The sequence below is a fragment of the Apteryx mantelli genome, chromosome 3, assembly GCF_036417845.1.
Source record: "Apteryx mantelli isolate bAptMan1 chromosome 3, bAptMan1.hap1, whole genome shotgun sequence".
Taxonomy (NCBI): domain Eukaryota; kingdom Metazoa; phylum Chordata; class Aves; order Apterygiformes; family Apterygidae; genus Apteryx; species Apteryx mantelli.
Genome location: NC_089980.1, coordinates 50587421 through 50611448, shown reverse-complemented (window position 1 = coordinate 50611448; position 24028 = coordinate 50587421). Strand labels below are relative to the sequence as shown.

The following is a 24028-nucleotide window of genomic DNA, read 5'->3' as shown; positions in this document are numbered from 1 at the left end:
AGTTTACATGGATTTGAACTGATTTGTTCTGGCTGGACACAGTCATGAAAGAAAAAAACCCAACCCAACCCAACTCTGGGATACTCTGGGATAAATACAAGACTCTGGCCCTGGGGATCTCAGTCACCAGCTCTGCTCTCCTCCCCCTTGGGAGGACAGGCAGGGGGACGGGCCATGGTGGCCCAGCCTGGCCCCGCTGACACAGGGAGCCCCCAGCCTTGCGGCACCCAGAGCCCCCACATCCCACCTAGAGAGGCAAATGCAGTCCTGCAGAAGGATGAGGAGAGGAGGAGGAGCAGGAGCAGGAGGAGGAAGAGAATTTTATTGCTGTTGCTGATCCCTCAAAGGCTGCCCAGAAAGACAGGCTCACTGATGGCAGTTTTCTGGGGTGAATGCTGAGGACAAACCTTGCAAACGCAGGCAGGTTGGTACACTGCACAAGGGCTGGCACAAGCCGACAGGGGTCTCAACCCCGCTGCTGCCTAGGGACTCGATATTTTCACTTCTGAGTGATAAAACGTTAGGACAGCTTACGTGAGAAGTGAAAAATGGCCGTATGATCGTATTCAGTAACTATTTAAATTAAAACACACCAACCAAGCAAGGCTCACTAACTATTTGTATGCAACTGAAGGCAATGTAACCCTTTTCACTGAAGGTTAAGTTGAACTATCTTGCATTTACCACAATTAAGAGTGTACACATACCCTCCACATTCATGTAGTAGCTTGTTAAGCTTTTATGTGCCCAAACTCTCATCAACCAGAACACTTGCATTGGTATATCTATTCTCAAGGACTTTTTCAAGGTTTCTCTCTGCTTGCACATCAGTGTAGAGTGAGGATTAACATTCATCTGTCAGCTTTATCTAGTCACCATTACAATGGAGAGATATTACTAAAAAAACAAAACAAAAAAACACCAGACCTTGGAATGTTCAGTACATTTTATTCATGACATATGAAGGGGGAGGAAGAGGCTCAGACACTCCTTTACATATATCTAAAAATTTAAGGCCATTTGTACTTGGATTTGTGACAATATTAAAATACTTGTGTTGCTTGGTTTTATTAAAATTAATGACCTCAATAAAAACAACAGCAAAAGCTACATATAAACAGCACCAACAGGAATTTAGAAAACTGGCTCCAATGTAAAAAATGCTAGCATTATTACTGTCTGAAGCGATGCAAAGAACATCCAATTTAATCTATCAGAAAAGTAATACTAACAATCTAAACCCAGCTAACAATCTATTAGTCCCAGTCTTCAGAGGCATACACTTTTTCTTCATTATTGTACGAAACCTTGGATCTCCCCAGTTCCATGCACTGCCATGTGTCTTATGTCAATGCACAGCTTCCAGATAGCAAGCACACTAGATTTATGAAGACAGCATTTCAATTTCTCTACTTGCTTTTTATTTTAAGAATTAGGGTTTTTAAGAAAAGTAATGCTCATTTAGCATAAAAAAGCTTTTATATCTATTGATCTATGTGATTTCATATGGATATATCTTAGATAAACACAAGTAGCAATGCAAACGAGTCTCAAAGAATAAATACACAAAGGTCCCATGTACTTTTGCTATATAGCCTGCTCCTCTTTCACAAATAGTAATGGAAGATCTATTTATTCTAGCAATACCTCACGGCCACCTGAGGACAAGTCTAGTCCTCAGAATTATCTCCATTTAGCCTTTAATAGGCTGTAAGTTGGTTTTCACTTGTTTTGAATAGCCTGTGATTGTAACAAAAGATATAGATAGTCACCATCACTGAGAAATAAGTAAAAAGGACAGGTTTTGAGCTCCCTGAGTTGGTATAATCACCAAAGATTTGCATGACTCTCGGTAAATGGGACAACTCATACCCTTGGTGTCAGTCAGTGAAGCAAGTCCCACTGAATGCAGTTGAACTGATGGCACAGGCGTCCCTGTGTACATATCATTAAGGTGAATGGAAAGGTCCCACTAGCCCCACTGGAAGCTTGACAAGACCCTAATTGTAACTATTTCTCCTAAACAGAATTAGCAACTTATAAGTCACACAGGGAAGATAACAGCCATCCATCATCATCTTACAACTAAATGACCTAGGTAAAATGTGTCTCCAGACAGCGAGCACAGAGGGGACGCAAATACAGGCACTCCACTGCAGCTTGGCAATGGCTGGCTCTTTCCTTGGCCAGCCTCAACAGAGTAAGAGTTTAGTCTCCTCTGTATTTCAACAGCTCCCCTGTGCTACCTATCTAGTCCCTTTCTGCCCTGTTCAGGTTTGAGGTACATTTGCAATGGGCAAACAACCTGGTGGCAAAAACACATGATCTACATCACTTCCACGAGTATTTCAGAGTTTACCAGGCCATGATTATGGGACAACAGAACCAGCTATGTAAAAGCTAGAGTTATTTAAATAGAAAGAATAATATATTGATTAAAAAAAAAATTCAAGTAACACTACAATAAAGTGAGGTTTAACAGGATTTTTGAAAATGGAAATGTTTACAGTCCTATGAAGCAGGGTCTCATTCCCAATTTATTAAATGCATTCTACAGTCCCTGTAACAAACCCATCTTCCTCACACCTGCAAATGTAGCAATTCACTGTGTAATTCTTTTCCGGATTGTTTTGAAAACTTAAGAACCCCTAATATGCATTCTGACAGCCAAACATACTGTTCCTTGCCTTCTAAAGTACTAATTCCTCAGGTAGGAAGAACATATACTAATTCAGATGATGAATAAGATGTTTGCCATTTTCTCCTATGCACTCTCTCAGCTTCTCATTTAAAGAAGATACAACACGTACACTGAGATCGCGACACTGATAGCACAATTAGAGTTACTTTAATACACCGTGAATTTCTTAGAGTAACACTAAAAGTAGTAATGAATCTTGAATCTAGATACTGAAAAGGTTCATAAGTTTAGAGCACTTAATATAAGCATCTTCATATTGTACAGTCTGCAGGAGGAAAAACAGTAAAACAGCTCTTTCTCAAAATCTAAATGATGAACTTGAAAGTATGCCTGGTAAAAAACAAACTTTGAAAAATGATTCAGTGATTCAAAATGGCATTCAAACAACAACAGTCCTCCTTTAGTGACCAGGGAATAAAGTCCAATGTTTTCTTTTGTGCACTCACAGTCATAAGGTTTTCACTGACATTTTCACTTATGCTTAGCAAAACTCCTGTCTTTAAAAGGGCCAAATCACAGATTCCTTCCCAAGTATGCCAAACTCTCCCCTCCAGTAGACAGTGTCTTCCATCCCCAAAAGACCAAAATCCCTGGTTTTCGACCAGTCAGCTCCCTGAACTGATTCATCACCTAAGCGATGGCGTTGACTGAAGGATAGGGATGGGACTGCGTGGCTTGAGGGAGGGTGGGGGTACGCAGCCTGGACAGGATCATGCAAGCTGTGTTGGAAGCACACCCCAAACAGAGATGGTCTTCACAACTTCCTGGAAAATCTCCCCAGTAACTACAGAAGCTTCTCTGAACATAAATGGATGATTGAATTTGGATGATGTGACTGTTCCTACTATATTTCAATTTTCAGTCATACTAGAGCATAGATTTGCAAAATTGAAATATATCATGGATATGGTCCATTCTTATTGCCTTGTTACTTTTGTCAAAACATTTGCTAATTCACAATTATCATTAGCGAACAACAGAATGATTCTGTCAATAATCTATGGTTTTCATGCTACTAACCAACTGAACCAAAAGACCTGTAAACAACGTGGAAAGCAATTACACAATTTGTTGAAAAGACTGCTTTCTGGATGATCTTTTCAGATTCCTACGTGATTTGTAGCTATTTGTATATTATACACCTGTATCAACAAGAATCATCAGCATGAGAAACTGAAATACTAAACTGTGTGTATTCTGATTAGCATCTGGAAAGTGAAGCACAACAGGCTGTAATTTTAACATTTTAGAATAAACTCCCAGAATTCCCACTTTCACTTCTAATTTGCAAATATCAACCCAGAACTTTTTGCTGAAGGCCTCAGCACCAGGACTCTTTGGAAATCCATCTGCCTCAGCTCTGAGCAAGGAAAACTCTGCTTAGTTCATGAGCTCATTGGTCATCAGTGCCAAGTGCAACAGGGCATTGGGACCAAGGCTGCGCTCTTGATGACGCGCTTGCAGGCTGGAGGTACGTTTCCAGAGCTTGAGTTCATCCCATTTTCGGCTGAACTGGTTTATACGCTGGAAGGAAAACACAGGTCACTTTCCCTGGCAGTGTTTACACACTCTGGGGATAAAGACACGATGATAAGAGGACTCTACCTCCTCCTCCAACTCTTCCCCCCCTCACCCCCAACCTCAAGAAAAGTTGTGGCACCCTGACAAAACAGCAGGAGGAAGTTTGTACTGCCACTGCCTGGGGAGCGCATATTCCGTGGGCAGGCAGACTCTTTCATTTGCCAGAGCTGTCAAGCCAACCCTTTCTACAAACACTAGCTTAAGACATTAAAAAAAATTTATATATATAGATATATATATATATAATAGAATGTTTTAGAAGCTGCATACAGAGTGCTGAAGCAAATGCATAGTAATTAATCGGTTTCCTGGGTAACCAAGGGCAAAATGATCACTTTTGCCTGCTTAAAATGAGGCTCTGAAATTTACATTTAGACTTTTAAGAGTTGCACAACTTCCAAGTGTCCTGAGCATAGCCGTTTTGATTACACTCTCCAGGGAGGTATGGAGGAGTTAGGCCACAGTTTGGGAAGCATTAGTCAGTAAGCTGTGACTTCAGCATGAAGTATGCAAAGGGCACGACTTGCAAACACGTCAGCACCCACAACTTGTCAGAGTCGAGGGGAAGCGACCTTTCAAAAATCTGAACAAGGCAGGACTCTATATTTGAGCATTTAAACTAGAGAGATCTGCCTACATAAACACAAGCCTGAATCTGCTCCACTGTACTAGAGAAAATAACGTGAAAGGACAGCTTAAAATCCGAGCGTCTGACTTACCAGGGAAAGTACTGGCAGAAGCCCAACAAGGAGACTTGGAAAATTCCCCTTCTCATCCCCCTCAGTGCGTATCTCTGCCTTTCTTTAAAGGGCAGCAGGGAAATGGCACAGGCCAAGTGGTTAATACCCTGCGTAAATCCACTGCACTACCCGCCCACATGACGGACTTGCTGCCTTGCAAGCCCAGTATGGCGCTCCACAGGCTTCGCCTGTCTTTTTTGCCTGCCGTTTGTTAGTATTAGCAAGCATGAGGTCTCTGTAATGAGCTGTGCAGCAGTGATTTAAAGAATTACTCCAAAATCTTATTTACCACATGAAAAGTGAAATGCACACCCTGGCAGATGGGCAATCATGAAAGAGCTTTTGGTCTAGTTGAATCACTTTTTATTTAAGCAATAGATAAGCTCTTGTGCAGTTTTCTAAACCAAGGAATCAGACATCTGGAGACCTAATTGCCATAGCTTAAAACTTATTTTTATACTAGTTTTTGCATCTTTCTGTGTGTGGGAAGCTGTGTGCATGAGAAAGAAAATGATATTGGCTGGCTAAGCAGTGATTTCAATTGCTTACAAACAAAAGCTATTATGCATGTTTTCCTCTGGTCTGTACAACAATACTGGTCAATTCCTGGCGTAACTTAATGAAAGGATTGGACTCCTACTGGGCATGCATTTGCCTGGGTGGGTTGCAACGCTTTAACAGACGTATGTAGATGAATGTAGTTCACAAACAAAAATTCAGTAAAAAAAAAAAAAAAGCTAAGAAAATGTGAAATAATAACAGGAGCTCTCTGCAGTTCACTATTTATTTATTTATGAGAGAGAGAAACTACTCACTCTAAAATGCAAAAAAAAAAAAGTGACAGGTGGCAAAGATGCATCTGAATTATGTTTCAGCTTTTTAAGGAATGGAGTCACGGGAATTTTCATCTTTCAAAATAATTTGAAATCCTCAGAATGTTATTCTCTATGGTGTTTCCTCGAAGCTTTTCTCCACTAATTTAAGCAAGAACAAACAACGCTGAATTTTAATTAACTGTCAGGTACATCAGTGTACATTCCAAGCCTCCTCCAGGAAACCACTATTTTTGAATTTAAGATAGAAGAGTGTTTATAACACAATAAATGAGATGCTCCTCATTGCGGCCCAGCAAGCATCAGGCCCTAAAGGTAGTAAAAATTTAAAACAAAGCATGGTTTTCCATGCCCCGCAACCACCTCCCTAGAGAACACTATGTTCAGAAGTAATGCTTTTAATTTAAAAATACACACACATGTACAAAACATAGCCTGAGATCAGATACTCAACAGAAAATACACATGCAACTACTAAAAATAAGAGACACATTTGAGCTCAGGATAGGATTTCCCTATCTAGATTCTGCAAGTTTGCCATATTGAGCTGTAGGTTTCACTTTGCCCATTAAAACAGCAGCAGCTACTTGAAAGAAAACAGAGAATCATGTAGGTTGTGGTTATGAATGCTCTTAAACCTGACAGAAACTCACCTCCACAGCTTCAGTCGGGATTTCTCTCCGAAATTAATACAAACTGATCTACTCTCCCCTTCCTCCGATTGCTATGATGCCATTTAGGTCAAAATCTCTGCCCTGTTTTCTGTGCAAAACTTAATGCCAAAACCTAAAGCAGAACTGGGAGCTGAAGCCCTCATATTCATTAATGAAGCTGTAAAACTGAAGGGGAGAGAAATACCGTGAGTGTGTGTGTGTGTGCCCACGTTGGGGGGCCAAGGGGTGACACAGCAAGGGACCCCTCTGCCTTGTCTCTGGTCCCCCAGTACAGGGTGACTGGGGGTGACACCTACCCACACTTACTGTGTACGGCACCTCTGAATCCCTGAACGCAATAAATGATTGTGAAGAAACAAAGACCATTATAGTCTAGCAGGTAATTGAAGTGAAAAACTCTGATTTTGTTAAAAGTCTCATTAAACCGCCTTACACTGCAAAAATGATGTAAAGGAAAGTGAATTATCTATATCCTTACATGTCACTACTGAGGACTATAAAGGGGCCTTAGTATAACTGGGAGTCACACTTCTAACACCAAAATGGAAAACTTTGATCAAATTCAGGGCCTATTTAGCATTCTCTGCTCTTACTGAACGGAGGCTTCCTTAGGCTCTCAAACAGCTTCAATACTTATGTATTTTCATGCCATTCCAATTTCATTTTTCATTTTTAGTTACATTTATAACATTGAAACAGGCCTTTCAAACACTCAGTTTGCTGTTGGAGCTCATAATGAAACCTGCAATATTCAACTGTATGTAAAACTCCAGTTAATATGTCTCAGTATAGCACAGGCAAAGACAACTGCAATAATCCAATGTAATTCTTAGTAGCAACTTTTACAATAAAGCAAAATCAGAGCCTAAAAGAGAGAACAATGGGTTAACTCCAATTCTCAGTTACCATGACATGAATTGCACTGTTGGGTGTTTTTGTTTAAGTAATAGTTGAGCAAAGCCATTTGATAGCTCCTATGAAACCTTCCCAGAATAAACTGCTGTGTGAATTCATTTTCGCCATATTTCCCATTGCCCTTCTTCAGCCAGGCGTGCAAGCAAAACGTTGCATAGCAATCTCTCAGCAAAGCAAAATATTCATGAGTGGCAGGAGGTGGGGAAGGGCAGGGCATGGGGGAAGGAGGCAGGGGGTGAGCACAGACCAGGGGACCCCCGCTCAGCATTTCCCAGCCTGGGCCAATGCCCTGGGCATCCTCAGCCATCCTGAGCTTCCGTGTGATTAACCCCAGGAAAGTCGTAATGCCATACCCCCTAAGCAAGCACTTGTAAGATTTAGCCCTAAGAAACTGCCTTACTCTGTTTTCAGTTCTGGTGTCTGAGTCACTTCTGGACTTTCTAAGCAGGAGAGTGTTTAGCCGGGGGTGAATTTATGTTGTCACCTTTTTTTGGACACTTTTACAGAAACACGGGTGTGGTCAGATAACAGCAGCAACCACCTATACACTCTAAAGTTTAGCGGACAGGAAAACCTGTGACTTTGGAAAGTTTTGATAGTTCCCTTACTTCTGCAAAAAGCAACTTAATTTTCATCTATGAAACATACCTTGACAATAGTGGTCTGTACTAGCTCTGTGTTAATATTCCAGTAGTATATGCCAAAACACAGTTTGATCTAAAATTCCTTTCTGAAGATACAAAAATTATTATAAACAATACTGCTTTACGAGTAGGAAACAAACTACCCTGAAAACCTCTACATGACTGGTAAATTAATAAAATTTGCTCTCATTCCAGAGAAGTATTTTTTTTCCCTATAATAATCCATTTCTATTAAGTGATTTCTCAAGCAGCATCATTCAGGTATCTTTTACATACAAGCATTTAATCATACTGTCCCTGAATAATGCTTCTACTCCCTCTCCATCACTGACTGGAAGCATATATTGTATGTGCTCCCCCACCAGTACCTAACACAGGTCACAGGGGGGATTTCACTCTTTTTGGACTGTTAAAGTGATCCGCAGCAAATGCGACTGCTTTCATAAGCTTGCACTAGAGAATCCATAAGGCTGCTACAAATAGTAATACTATTAAGGTCACTTTACACCAATGTGCATTAGCAGTCTTTCAACCTTTATTCACCCTTCAGATTCTTCTACAAATATTTTTAAATTTTCCTTTTATTAGAAAGGGACCCTAATCAACAGTGAAGCCAACCTAATTAGTAAATTTATAGAGAGTTATAGCGTTTGGAGAACTTGGTGACATATAAGCAAAAAAAAGAGAGACTATATACATTAATGTAATGCAAAGTCATATGTGTATAAATTCTAAAATATCACATAGCAAATTTCCTTTTATAACACAATCAAATTGCATGTTCTCTGGCATCAAAATAGTATCTTTAGTTAGTTTGTTTGCATTTGCCACCACTTCAAGCAGTTCTACAACCACATTTTTCCTGATACGCTGTTAAATTTATTTACTTTTTCCAATTGCTTAACTATACATGCATGTGTCCTATTAGACTGCAGTATCGCTCCTTAAGTAAAATTAAACACCAAAATACACACTTGGTACAGGGATATCAGTATTAATCCTACGAAGGCAACTTGATTGTGTTTTATTTTTTAAAGGCAAGAACAAACAATGGTTTTCTGCAACTGTGCACACTGTAAACCCTGTTATTGCCAGCATCAGAGGAACCAACAGCTGTCACCCTAGAGCAGGTGTTCTTGATCCATCCCCAACTACATCCGTAACTACCAAGTTTTCCAGTATTTTTTTTCCTTCCAAATACTTAACCCAAATAATATCCATCTCATTCCCTGTACCTAGCAATAAAACAATTACCCGCCAACTTTTACTCTAAAACCCTCAAATCCACCAGAATCACTAAGACAAAAGATTCTTCCAAGACTAAATCTCCCAAGCTCTTCTGCAACTTGTTGGGAGCTCAACCTGAGCCATTGGCTTTGGATGACAAATACATGGATGACTTTGAAACAGAAACTACACATGAGGTGCAGCTGGAAAAGAGGGGGACTCCCCATCACCCACTGGCCACAGCACCACAGCTGGTGCGAATGGACAGAGGATATGCAGTCCACAGTCAGCCCCAAGCACACTGAGAGGAAACAGCTAACTATCAGCTTTTTCAGAATCATTTCATGATCACTTTTGAAGCAAACAGATGCTAGCAAAGACCCAAATATATTCTGCCTGTGGCATCCCCAGTTCATTGTATTCATCCATCACACAGAACCCGTTTTCTCATGCTGTGCATGTGCAAGGAAACCAATTTTCTCCCTACCTATGCTGTAGTAAAAGAATTATTAAACAGAAGTGCTGCTCTTGTAGCTGATTCTCCGTAACAGCGAAATGAACGCTGGCAGAAAACAGGATTCTTTTTAACATTCCTATCACTTTAGACAATCCTAAAAAAAAGAAAAATGAGAAAATTAACAGTAGTACATACAAGTTTTGTGTAGTAAGAAAAGAATCTAACAAAGCCTAATTTACTTGTGGGAGCTTCTCATCATGGAGTTTTTCAGCATTCTCCAAAATCAGTCCCTTCCATTTCTCCAATGAAAAGAAAGAAAAGAGGAGAAACACTTCTTTTTTTCTGACCTAAATTTTGGTTTCAATGCAAAATCTTTCCCCTTCTTACTTGAATGAATCAGAAGCCTGATTAATAGCTCTTTGGTTATTCAGGACCCAGTGGTTCAGATGGCAGGTCTGGGCCAAATCAAGTATGTATCCTTCCAAATCTTCAGTAGCTTTCTCTCAAGAATTAATGCTGATGAAATCTGTATCACGTTGCACAGATTCTCTGTTCTGAACAGGAAGGACCGGAACAAAAGGATTGCCAGGGAAGAAGTTAAGTCAGAGGTGCAGTCCTACAGCATCCTTCCTCTTGCCATTTTTCCTAAATTAATCTTCAGCCTTAATCACCGCATGACCAAACATCATTTTGATCACTGTATGGCCAAAATGCAAGGTTCCCCCTGTTACTGGATATATTTATGCCCACACGTAGGAAGGGCCGTGTCAGCGGCCCCTAGCCTGGCAGCCTGACACACATCTCCTATCCCATGACTGGGAGGACAATCACATTGAAGTCATGTGATGAAGGCCACAACCCATCATAAGGGGAGAAAGGCTTGCAACATGTGGTCTCTGAATGTCTCTGACCTACCCAAAAGGTTAGCACTACTGAATTAAGGCCATGACTACTAGAAAAGCCATCCTACTATGGGACTAGAAACAGAAGTGCAGTGGTTTTCACCACAAGATTTATCGACCCTCTTCAGCTGAATAAAGTGGCTGCCAACATTCCCTCTCCTACGAGTCTCATTCCAAAATCTTCATGGATGCAAAAGCCTCAGCCATACACCTGAGGTGCGTCTTGGCGAGCAAAGGAGAGCTGCAATGCCTGGCACAGTTTATGGGGAGTAGATAACGCTCACCTCTGAGTTCTCCGCTTCATTACCAGATGATACAATAGGCCTGACTCTGCAGCTGCCTCCTCAGGTGATACAACAACATTGTTAGACATGTTAAGATCATTTTCTTTAAATAACTGAGATTTACAGTAGACTAAAGTGCAGGAGACTTCCTTTAGGCATGGTACATCATGGCTCTATGCACTGGGGCAAGCCTGGAAATCCAGCCAAGCTGTGCACTGTGTTTCCTACTGCCACACATGATCCAGCCTCAGTTCGGACCACAACACACCCCCTGCACAAGCACTAGAAACGTATCCTTCAGGACACAACTTCATAACTGGTTCCTCCTACATGTGCACACTATCACATGAGTACAAAGTTCTTAGCACCCTTTTGTCTTATCCCAAATTTTTTATATAGAAGGTCCACAGTGAGTCTCAGCCCTAATTTTTTAGGGTAACTGTTCTTAATTGCTCATAAACTTCATGATGATATGTGCAGTAAAGGATCAGTCAAAAGATAAATGTACAACAGAATTTTGGCCTGGAATTTTAAAATGTTACTGCAAATGTCCTAATATGAACATTAACCAGAGGCAGGAAAATAAATATTATCCAGCTATATTCTCACTTTAGCTCTATTTCTCAGGAAGCTGCTCCAATTAATTATTTCACCTAGAGACCAGACTGACCTGTTCCCCACCTTCATTTTCCCGGACCTTCACTTTCGATAAAAGAATCCCAGCCAGCAGGACAGACGAAGACTAAAAACACTCCTTTTCAATAGTTTCTTTATCTGTCACATGGATGAAGGAATAAAAGCCTGTCTTGAACACAGATGCAGCAGGCATGCTAATACATTATGTAAACTACAGCAAATTATTTATGGCTTCCTATGAGCAACTCCTTTTAAGGTGCACTGCCAGTGTAATGGCAAGTTTAAAGCATGGACTTCAGTGAGCAAAACATCATCTACAGAGTGTATTGGTAACAAATGAAAAGGAAACCTGCTTCCAAAAAAACCCCCCAAACCCCCCAAAACCCAGTTTGGGAATCCTTGCATAAATTTTGCTTCCTTTCATATTTTGTTCACTGAAAGTATCCAGGCTCCATAAACAAGGATGTTGAGATTGCAAAACACAAGCTCATTTTATTATGAATACACTCAACTATATACTGGGAGATATTTCAGCATTATGCTTTGATTAAAGGTCAGAGTAGGTAAGTTTTCCCTCTTCTTCACAAACAACATTTATGGGCATGCAAGGGCGCACTTCACTTTATGTATGGTGCACAGACTTACTGGTGAGGTGAACAGCCTGTCGCACAGCTATGGCATAACACCTAAACAAGAACGTACCAAAAGCTGGTTGAGGCATGTAAGTTACTACTAAACACATACACAATCCGTGGTTTCACAAAGTTCTACTGCTTCTACACTATATCCCTCAAAGTAGTATTTCACAGAATCGCAGAGTAGTCAGGAGACCTCTGGAGATCATCTGGTCCTACCCTCCTGCTCAAAGCCATCTCAGCCTGAATAAATAATTAACAGAGCATCAGATTCCTTCTTTTTGATTAAATCCTTCAATACTTATTCAATAGTAGTATTAAGAGAGCCAGCAATGCCACTCCTGAATGAACAAATACTATTTTTTGCCAAGGAAGTGGCAGGAGAACAAAAGAAAAAACAGAACTGTAAAACCTGAGGATACGATCAAGTCTTGAGCCAAGCTCATAGTGGACACAAAGCTGCATTCTTCTTATTCCCTCCCCTATACATAGTTTCTCATTTTTATATTTATAGTAATTCTCTCTAAATAGAGGATTACATTTTCAGGCTTCAGGATTATCACACTTCTATTTAGTCATCAAGATTAAAAATATTTAATCTAAATGCATTTCTAGATATATTGGATGAATGCTGCATCCAACTGTTGAGTAAATTTTTTAAATTTTGCATTAGCAACAAGACACTTAAAGTTTGCCACACTCAGCGTCTCCTGCACTAATCCTAGATGATACTTCCTTAGAAGTTAGCAGTGCAGTAACTTTCCAATTTTTCAAGTAAGGTTGGTACATGATTTGCAATACTACTTTTGTTCCTTAGACTTAATAGAAAAAAATACTTGAAATAAATAAACCGAGTTATCTGAAGCATTTGAGAATTTGCAACTGTGACCTCCGTAAGTCCACTAAGAATTTGCATTCTGAAAGAAAGTGTATCTTTTTAAGAATCTAAGTAAGAGACACTGCCTTTTGGACTTGCTGTGCCATTTGTTATATGGGTGGTTACTACTAAGGGTTCTTCTTTTTTGGCACTGTGGGAAAGGGGTTGCTTTTCTCCTCAACAAGATAAGCAAGACCCTTGTCCAGGCAATCAAAACTAAAAGAAATAGATAACTAGTGCAGTCAGTTCCCAAGGTATCTAATTAATCCATGTCAAGCAGGACACAAGGCAAATTTACTTTGGCTTAAACTTTACCAGAGCAAATATATCACATAAATATGTGCGTGCTATTGTTTCCAGAAGGATACGTTTTCCTTCATTTTCTATAATTGAAGCACATCTACATTTGACTTATATAGGAACTAGGGAATCACACAACTGGAATGTTTATATAGCCTCATTTATTATTTGTTAAGTTCAGTGTTTACAATAGGAAAAAGCAGCCAGGTCTCCTGTCGCCAATGTTTTCCTGTACCAAAATTTAGATACAAGATACTATCAACTATGAGCACATTCTTTTCTGAAAATAAACAACATTATATTGAAGTCTCTTCAGTATCATAGGAGTATTTACTGGATACTCAACACATTGGGCTTTTTTGGTCAAGAAAATAAATAAATTTAAAAAAAAAAAACACAATTTGTAGATTCACACTAAAACTTCTAAGAGGCTTAGAACCTAATCTCCAATCAATTATAGATTTCCTAATCTGTTGCATGTTGAAAAGGAAAGTATAAGTCTTTAGTGCATCAATTGTGTTTACAGTCATAACCTGGAATATATGGCCCCAGATAACTAATTTACATGATTCTTAATTTGCTTCTGTATTGTATTTCTTGCCACTCTGAAACCGCTTAGTATAGAAAAAGGTCAAAAAGCATCAGTGATAGTTTTAGTTCTTACATTCTAATTTTCATACTGCTGAGCAACAATAAATACATAAGAAAAAAAGAAAAATACCAAATCAGACAGTTTCACATCTGCTGTACACTTTTCAAATTCCCATAGTTGCTCTTCTAAAATTTTCCTCGTCCATTTTAATCACAAAAATAATTTCCCACACATCAGCTGGGCTGTCAAGCAAGCATATTTCAATACTCTTCTCTTCAGACTTATTTAGTAATTTGTTTTCTTTTTACCCTGATGTACTGTAATTTCATAATCAATGCACTCCTGGACTCTGGTATGCACTTAAAATGAATGGCTGTGTTCCCATACAGGAGATTGTTTTTTCTTATTGAAATATGCATCAAGCCCAGTCTTGAGAATGAGTCTTGCCTGTAATGCACACGGCAAATGCTCCCAAGATTTGCCTTCCCCCACCAAATGTTTAATACCTAGAAAACTGCTAATAAATGTTTTTATTGCATCTCCAGGCATTGTTTAAACTACTAACAGCATTGGTATTGATTTACAATAATTTCAGATTTTACATTTATGTTTCTTATAATCTACTTCTATTATTTTAATAGAATATTTATGTTGCTACTTAGAATAAAATCACTGTCCTAAAAAAGTTTTACTTGGTTATTTATCCCACCCAGCAATTACAGTAGAGAAACACAATGTAACTAACAGGTCTTCACAGAGAGAAAACCCAGAAAAATAAAGTCTTTACAGCTCTCTGAAAGTCACAAAAACATCTACAGAGCATCTCTGTTTCTTCCTAAAAAGCAAAGAAAACATACAAACACACAGCCTGCATAAGCAATCTGCATCGGTTTTCATTTATATTCGTATGTATAACATCTGTGCCAGTGGTTACTAATGCAAAATTATAATAAAAGCTAATGCAGTTGTCCTCCTGTGCAAAGGAACCATTAGGCAGACTCATATTTTGCATCAAATTTCAGTCAGCAGTGTTTTCAAATTTTAAAAGATTTTATATAAGCTGCACAACATGTTCAATGCCAAAGATATTTGTCACCAACTTGCTTAGCTGATCTCTTCCAACAAAACATTTATAATGCCATTGTATCTTATACACTGGTTATTTGGTTTAAATACTGCTCCCTACTAATTTCATCAACAGCTTTTAAACATTCTTTTCAAAGTATCAATCTAGATCTGGTGAAAACTAAACAGCTTCTTACCATTCTGATCCAATATTTCCCCCGTCTGGAGTCCAGGAGCAAGGAGCTGTTGCACTGCTTACTAGAGACACCCGAGGCTTTGGAAGCAGAGAATGTTTTATGTGGTTAAAATGTATCACCACTGATTATATTTCAGTCCTTCAATTCCTAGCCTTGATGCTTTGGAAATCAGCCAATCCAAGCGATAAAGAGGTTTGCAACAAAAAGTTGCAGAATTTGCACAGAGAATGCTTCATAAAAATATTTTTCTTCTTGATGCTTGTTTTTTATATCCACTAAATGTTAAAATAAATCCTGGCTCCCTCTTCCCTCCTCCTCTTTTTTTTTTTTTTTCCTCTCCAAAATGATATTCATATATTGTTCACAAGGGACTTTAGCACTTGCTACAGCTAGGCACAGTGCAGACAGGCATCATGCCAGATCACGCATACAGCTCTGCCAAGATACCTGAATCTTGACTTGCAACACACCGTTATTCCAAACATGGATCTTCCTAAGCCAAAGCTCCTAACTTTGCCAAAACACACAGTGTTTTTGCAAGGCAGCCAAATACCCCTTCAGATTTGCAAAGAACATCTTTTATTTGCAATGGGATTGCTCTTTGTTGGGTGTTTTTCATACATCTTGTCCTAGTGAAGACGAGGTGGAAAGTTCTGAAGTGTCGAAACGATTAACCAGCACTTCTGCTATACATTTCAACCCTCACCCCCTCCTCAAAAATACATACACAGAAAGCCGCTCTGCCATGCTGTAACTGTCATTAATTACTTAGTTAATATTAGAAAAGCCTTAATATTAGCAGCGACACCCCAGAATGCTACTGGGCTACAAAACGGAGAACAAAGATGGCCTGGACCCTACGGAGCTCACAACCCAACAACATAGTAAGAGGGGAGGCAGAAGGAACCAGTCAGGCAGTACTGGCTAGTTTGATAGGTACTTAAAACAACATATCAACAACTTGACTATTGCCAAGCCTTTTGGGCATCACAATAAAGGAGTTTTAAAGAAGGAGTCATCAAGGGGATAAGGAGATTACCTTGGAGATGTGTACCAGGAGTTGCTCTCAGGGAGGAGGCATATCACTGCACTGAGGGAGTGCAAGAGTGAGTGTCCAAAATTTTAGTGACAGGATGATAGAGGATAGAGTTGATGTTTCTCCAATGAAGGAGAGATTTTAAAGGTCCATAAAAGTTAAGACCATGCTCAGTTCAAGGAGAGAAAAGAAATTTCAAAAAGATGCCGATACCTTTCCAATCTTCTCTTTGCAACAGGTTACAATAATGATTTTCACAGAATCTGTCTGAATGAGTGTAAGAGCACAAGAATGATTTGAAGAAGGCAAGAGAAAAGAATGCTGGACTAATCAGTGTGCAAGCTGAGTAAGAGCTGGATGGAAGGTTTTGTTGCTCGTTCAAACAGGATTGACCTTATTTTTGAAATTACATAGAGAAATAAGACTTATACATCAATAATACTGAAATTTATTTTTGAGGCCAGAATATAGAGAACAGTCAAAGTAAAAAATGATACCTGTGTAATGGACACCATGACAGGATTAGGTCATTTTCCAGAGTGACAAGAAAGCAGTAGTAGGAGAATCTACAGGAGCTCTGTTTAGCCATGCTGAGCTTAAGCTAGTAGCTAGATATTCACACAAAGCTCTCTCCAGTTCTGGCTGAAGAAGAAAGGTCTGGAATAAAGAAGTGTATTGGCAAGCCTTCATAACAAAGATGGAATTTGAATTACATTTGCAGATGAGATTATCTGGGGTAAATAAAGAAGAGAAAGGGACCACCGTTCAAGCCCTTATGAAACACAGCAAGATGGAGTAGAAATAAGCACAGTCCTCTGAAACAGGCATTGAAAGAATGATTAAGAGGGAGAAGGGAATAATCAGAAAAAACAGGCTCTTAGAAACCAAGAGACAAAATGTCAAAATAGGAAAGGACAACAGGATACAAGATAGCTGACAGGTTAAAGGAAAGCAGTATAAAGCATTGGTTTCACCATTTAACCAGGAAGCCAGAGACTTTGCCCTGAGCAGTTGCAGGGGAGGACGGGGCACAGGAGCTGTCCTGGGCAGTGTTCGCTGCTCCATCTTCTGATGGGCAGTGGCAGCAAGCGGCTCTTGCACCCGTGTGAGCCAGGCTGTTAATGGCTTCACTTTGTTGGGGTATCACTGATACTCAGCAGATGATTTTGTGAAAGAATTCAGCTGCAATGAATCACACTTTGGGAGGCTTGGTTTTTTTAAATAAATTTTTTTCCATCTGAAGATTTTCAGCCATCTTGCTAATCTATGGGCATCCTTCCTGTGATTCTTTTGGGAAAACTCTGAAATCTATATATTTAGAGAAGATACTTGTTGCAATACTGATTGGATGCTGAATATGAAGACATGCAATGAACTCTTGATCCTGTGTGTTTCTAAACAAAATGTGTATGGAGCATGGTGATATGGCCTGATGCATAAATGCAAACCTCTCAGTTTTCAAGTCTGGCTTTCAGTCAAGGATGCCAGGATGTCTCCATTTTGTTATTTAAGAGTTCAGAATTATTTGAATGCATACACAGTTTTTCAGAGCAAATTCTGTCACTGTTTTCTCATATTTAGAACATACACCTTCCAAATTCAAGTGCAAACATCATCTCCTAGCTTCAATTAAAAGATATTTCTATACAAAACAAGCATTACCAACCAACTATAAAGGTATATAAAAAAAATTCAAGTTAATTGATTTACTTTAGCATTAGCACTCTTGCTTCAGAAGGGCACCTTTTTCAGTTTACCTTAAACATGTTCCAACATACACATTGCAAAAAAGGAGTGCCCACATGGGGAAAATTATATACTGATATAGCTATAAATATTTAGTGCTGACCTCTACTTTTCCATCTAGACAAACCTTAAAGTTCCTGTGACCCACAAAAAAATCCTTTCTTTACCCTCACCTTATAAAGGACCCGCAAGCAAAGGGAAGCTTAAATTTTCTGTACAGGTCTATGGAATTTCTCTCTTTAGAAGATGAAATCATATCTCCATGAGTTTGAGTTAAAACCCTTACCTTAATGCTGTGCTGACTGCTTACAGTCCTCTCACGCAGGAGTAAGTATGTATTGCCAGGCTTTCCCCCTCTCTCAGTAGATTAACTGCCATGCCCTATGCTCCAGAGGCCAGTTTAAAATGAGGATAAAGTTCTCAAATGCAACCTCTAACATTCTCTAACCACCCACAGAAAAGTGGCTAACAGACATCATGATAAAAACACTTATTTAGAGAGCTTTCCATAAGCAATGATCTTTCCAATGACACAAGGAATTCTCTGAATGCTCTAGATGATTAAGGAAAACATGACAAGGCTGGCTGACAAAACTGAAGTTGGATTCGAAGTAATCTGATTTTTGTGATGAAAATAACTTGTGTTTTGTCAGATCTATTCTTGCCTTCATGCATTCATGTTCTTTTCAGCATGTAAGATTTCATGTTAGAGCCCTCAGCCTGCAATGACTGAACAGTCGCATTAAAATGGTATCAAACATACAGCAAGTGATCAAAGAACTGAGTAGGAGAAACTCTCGCCCTGGGAGAAACTCTTTTATTTTGACATTCGATTTCTATCGACAGGATGGAAAACCAAAAGAATTTCAATTTTTCAATGAAAGTAAAAGTCCTGAAAATTTTAAATGAAGAACTGTTAAACTGCAGTCCTGCAAACAGGACAGGCAGTTATGGGCTTCTTGGGGCACTGCATGAGCCCACCTCCTGTCCAAATTTCACCTCACATTAAGTAGCACTGCCTCTCCCCATAATTTCTAACAAATAATGGAAAGATCCACAGACATCTTGCTACAAACAGCTAAAAAAAATCATAACTCTAATGGGTAAGGAGACATGCATGCAGTTATATTTGACTTCACAGGGCAAAAGTAAACTAGGCTACGTAAGTCTCCACGAATTCTAAAAGTCAGTAAATGAAACCAAATATAAAACCTCAGCAATAACTACAAAGGCCAGGAAATTTATTAACAAAAGACTCTGAATTATTTAATAATTTAATTCATAAAATACACATTTTTCCTATTTCCTCTCCAAAAATCTAGGAAAGATCTAAATCCATCACAATAACTGGGATCTATACAGAACAGTAACATACACTTCCCCATTTCAAAGATACTCCATTTCATCAGGAGTGGGAATGGAGTAAACCAGTGCAGAACACAACATGGCTTTTCAAAGTCTTTGAAATAGCTTAAAACCAGGCTCAAATATTTTCAGCATGGAATTTGGCCTGTCTTGACCAGATAAACTTGAACGACAGAATTCTGGAATTTCATGTTAAAGGCTTACAGGATACAGAATGCTGTTTAAAACTACCAGCTGGGGGTCTGATGGCAAGACAGGAGAAAGAACTTGGCAGTGAACATCAGTCTCTTTGCTTCCAACTCTTCTGCATAGGAGTCTAAGAGATGACCAGAGCCACCAGACCTACTACTTTGCAAGAGAAAGAACTGTGTTCCTCTTTTATTTTGCTGTGACATTACTTTAATACAACAAATGTCAAGATTGTACTTCAGACAGCACCTTCTTCATTTATTTGGGTCTTTTCACCGGGCCCATTACTTCAAAATAAGCTCTCTCTCGCTCTCTCTAGCATCCTGGCTGCTTGTTGTAGATTTTGGCTGTCACTAACCCAACTAGTTTTGCAGAAACAACTCTTTTGTTTCACAAAGTTTGTCTCTATCTAGGGTAGTTATGAAGAAATATTTCCAATGTGCATTCTGCGTGTAAATCAGTGAAGTGCTGTTCTTTTAGCGCTAAAAATCAACTGAACACAGACTCAGAAACACAGGCTTTCGCCATGTCTCCAAAAATCTCAACTGGGCAAAGCTGAGTGACACAACTGTAAATATCAGTATGCTTTTCCACTACTCAAATTTTATTGGTGACATGGGAAAGAAACAGAAGTTGCAAAAAAAAAAAAAAAGTGCAAATTTGGGAATGCACAGAAGTTGGTATGTTCCAACAGCACAGAGCAAGCAAGCAAGATGGAGTGGAGGAGAAAAAAGAAAAAGGAGAGGCAGAACAGCAATGGGTACAAAGCTGTTTCTTCTTTGATGTAGGCTGAATATAAAATTTAGCAGTTAGCACAAAACAAAAACAAATGTCATGTGCTACTCTTTCTCACAGGGAGCAGTATTTCACTTTGCAATAAGCCTTACCAAAAATCTCACATATAAGCTACATCCTCACTCATACAATTCAATAGATTCATGTCAATGAGACTCTCAAGAGATAAAGTCCTATGCTCTGGGAGAGATAATATAAAAGCATAGCCTCATGCACCTCAGCTGATGTTCTGAAGTGAAAAGCAGAGTTTAAGAAGTTCTCCTGGGCCTGCACCAAAGAACACTTATGGAAAATTCTACTTGTAGAGATTAGAAGCTCATTCTGGCCCATTTTTTCTTTTATTTATTTAAATCCATGGAAATAGATTCAGATGTTACAAGTACAGCAGTGATGAACATAGTGGAAGAACCTCTACAGAACAGCAGAGGATATTTGCCAGTTAAGACTCTACTTAGCTGTAGCCATGGGATGAAATATGGCCCTCAAAGTTTACCTATTTGCTAAAGACTGCATGTATTACCCAGCCCCAAAAGTGATGTGCCAGTTCACGGACCATACTAGTATGGAGCGTGGTCCTGTGCACAGCAGATGTCTGCTAGTTAAATGGGTAGTGCCAGTACACAGAGGATGATGGGTTTTCACTGTCATTGAGAGCAAACACTGCTTACAAGGTTCACAGAGACCTTTTCCCATTATTTGGCGAAAAGCTAACAGGGTATGTTAGAGGTGGGAACAACTACTGAGGAAATGCCATCATGTTGAAATAAATAAATAAATAAAATACAGCCTTCATATCTATCAGATACAGCTGAAAAAACATATGAGTGCTGCCTCCCAGAGTCCAGCCAGCTGGAAACAAGGCTTGATGCTTTGCTGCGATACACTGATTCAGCGCCCAAGGAAAATATCTCCAGGGGCTGTGAAACAACAACTAGGCTGGCTGCTTCTGCCATCCGCTATAAGGAGGGGGCCACACAGCACCGCCCCAGCTCCAGCTATGCACAGGCCTGCGCCTCTGCTTCACCACAGCCAGAGAACAGCATCAAAACGGAGCTAAAGCAAAGACCTCTCTCACAGGCATGTGAATGCATGAGCTCGTAAAGAAAAACAGAGTTATGAGGCCCTTGCTCTCAGCCAGCCCCAAGATGCAGCACAGAGGCCCCATAGGGCTGGGGGAGGCACTGGTGAGCAGCCAGCACCGCCCCGAGAGGGTGGGCAACTTCTGACGCCTGTCCCAAGTATCAACAAGAGCGACAGAAAAGATGACACTGCTCCTACGCACGCCACAGCTGAACCGGTTGGACCAGAACCGCGTCCCTTGGTCTGGCTACTGAAACTACCACACAACTATAACGATGCTCTGAAGCAAGAAGCAGTTTAAGGAGTCTTGTTTAAAGAAACTGAAGTTTTGGTCATGATATTTTGGTCACCAATCACTGTCTGATTCTTAACATGCCACTACTTTGCAACATTTATAGGATGCTCACGCCAAGCATCCTTCTATTGCAAACACAGGAGATATTTCTAAAAAAAAACCCAAACAAACAAAAAAACAAAACACAAATAGAGTCTTATCCTACTTTTTAACCAAAGAAAAACACCTTTTTACATGTGTTAGCAAAGATGGGACACAGTCTTAAAATATTGAACTTGTTATCAGTGTAATACTTCATCAGCCAACAAAAAGTTTCCATTACAGAGAAAAGCGGCTATCAGAACAGTATTCCCCCAGTAACTACCATTCCTAAAGAAATATTTGCCAGTATTCAAAACAGCAAGTAAAAGCCTACCAGTCGATATAAACCGTGGCACATCTCCCGTTTCCCCCTTGCTTTCCAGCCGATTTCTGCCAGACGTTCCCTACTACTTTCTCTTTCACCACTAGGGGGAGGTACAGTACCGCAAGGGCCCAATTCTCCGGGAGCAGAATAAATACAAAAAGCAGAAGTATGCCATTACCTTGTAACAAGCACTTGAATTAACTTGATTAAGCTAAGCAAGAATGATCACGATATACGCTATTGACTATTTATTAAAACAGATTTTTATACAAAAAGTCTACGTAATGTTTATACTGAAAAATAGCCAATTTTAAAAACAGCTAATCATTATTAATGTATTTGGTCTCCTATGTAACAACATTAGCTGTGTTGATGTAACTCAGTTTTGTTTCCATGTGAAATTATACATAATATAATTTTCCTGGATTATAACAGACATTTAATTCTGCTGCAGAGGTCTGCTGATGCCAATCTCAATCTTGGCCGGAAGAGGAAAGAAGCAGCAGAAAGACCAAAGTGGCCGCCACTAAGCTGAGAAGTCCAAGAGTGGCACCCGAGGAGATCGCCCGGGCTCAGTGTGACCACAGGGCTACCACACATGAGGGTCGCCTAAGCCTGTGACTGTCTTGATCACAAAGTTATGCCAAAGCTGCCATCAGAAAGCTGGTGTCAGATAACAGAAACACATGCTAGAGCAGGATGGCTCAGGAAAATGCCAGAGGAAGCCCAGAGGCAGTCACAGGGTACTACTACAAAATCATATGGTGAAGACAATGCAGAGGAAAGCATCAGATGACCAAGGATCATGGTCAGGGGTGACAACACAGTACCTGACAGACATGGTGGCACAATCCCAAGCAGCAGGGCCATGAAAACATCAAATTGTTCCAATGTAACTAGCTCAGTGACAACTACATAAAAAACATATGAGCCTCTCCACCTGGTCCTTGGGAAAGGAAGTGATTCTAAGAGAGAACTGAAAAGTAGCTGAACTTCATTTCTGAACAGCATTTGTTCAGATACCAGACATGGGAAGGCCAAGGGAAGGAGGTGGCACTGATTAAACACATCTCCAAATAGGCCATGAGCAAGAAATTAAGAAGGCAAATGTCTGCTACAGATTTGTGAAAGCTTGCAAAGTCCATGCACTATGCCACTCCAGCACCAGCTGACCAAGAAACAGACTTGCAGAGCGCTGAGCGACATTGGCGAGGTTAGGATTACCTTTGCCATGATACTACAACAGCAGCAGCAAGGAATACCTTAATGTCAATAGGCACCTGGATCTGCCATCCCATCAGCTACCATTCTGCCCAGTATAATCTCTGTGAGAAAGATGAACTGTGAAGATAAAATGTGGAAACAGTGATAGGCTTAAAGGAATAAGGAAATAAAATACTGTGGGATTCAGCCCAGGACTGAGTCCAACAGGACAGTCAGATGAGTCACCAAAAGAAGTTCTAGGCATCACAGAACAGTCTCACAGCCTACCCAAAGGCAAAATAAAAGAGCAATAGCAAATAGATGTTATTAAGTAGCCACATGTAGGTGTACTACAGATACTGCAAAAAGTCAAGAAAGCGGTAAAGAAGAGACCCAGAAAGAACCACCTAAAACAAACAAACAAACAAACAAAATCAAAGAAAAAACCCAAGTGTTAACCAGCATTAGAGCCCAGATTAACAGGGCCACTCAAAATAGTAAAGATCAGCAGGGACAAACACTTCCATACTCCAAAGGCTTTCTCAGTGCTCTGAGAAAATGACTTTCTGAAAAAGTGAGGGATTATGAGAACATTTTCAGAAACAATGGACTGCAAAACCTGGTAACATCTTGGGAAGGGACACAGCAAGCAG

General features: G+C 39.8%; 1 protein-coding gene across 3 annotated transcripts in view; it reads right to left on the bottom strand.

The window, feature by feature from the left end:
• PLD5 (phospholipase D family member 5) overlaps positions 1–24028 on the bottom strand; it is a 189966-nt gene that overhangs the window by 138334 nt on the left and 27604 nt on the right. The window contains exon 1 of one of the 3 annotated variants that reach the window (XM_013943863.2): positions 15261–15330. The exons of the other annotated variants lie outside the window; for them this stretch is intronic. Within the exon in view, the coding sequence (XP_013799317.1) occupies positions 15261–15263 (3 nt within the window). The 5' untranslated portion in view covers positions 15264–15330. Of the gene's footprint in view, positions 1–15260; positions 15331–24028 lie in introns of those variants that run through there. 3 annotated transcript variants of the gene reach the window in all.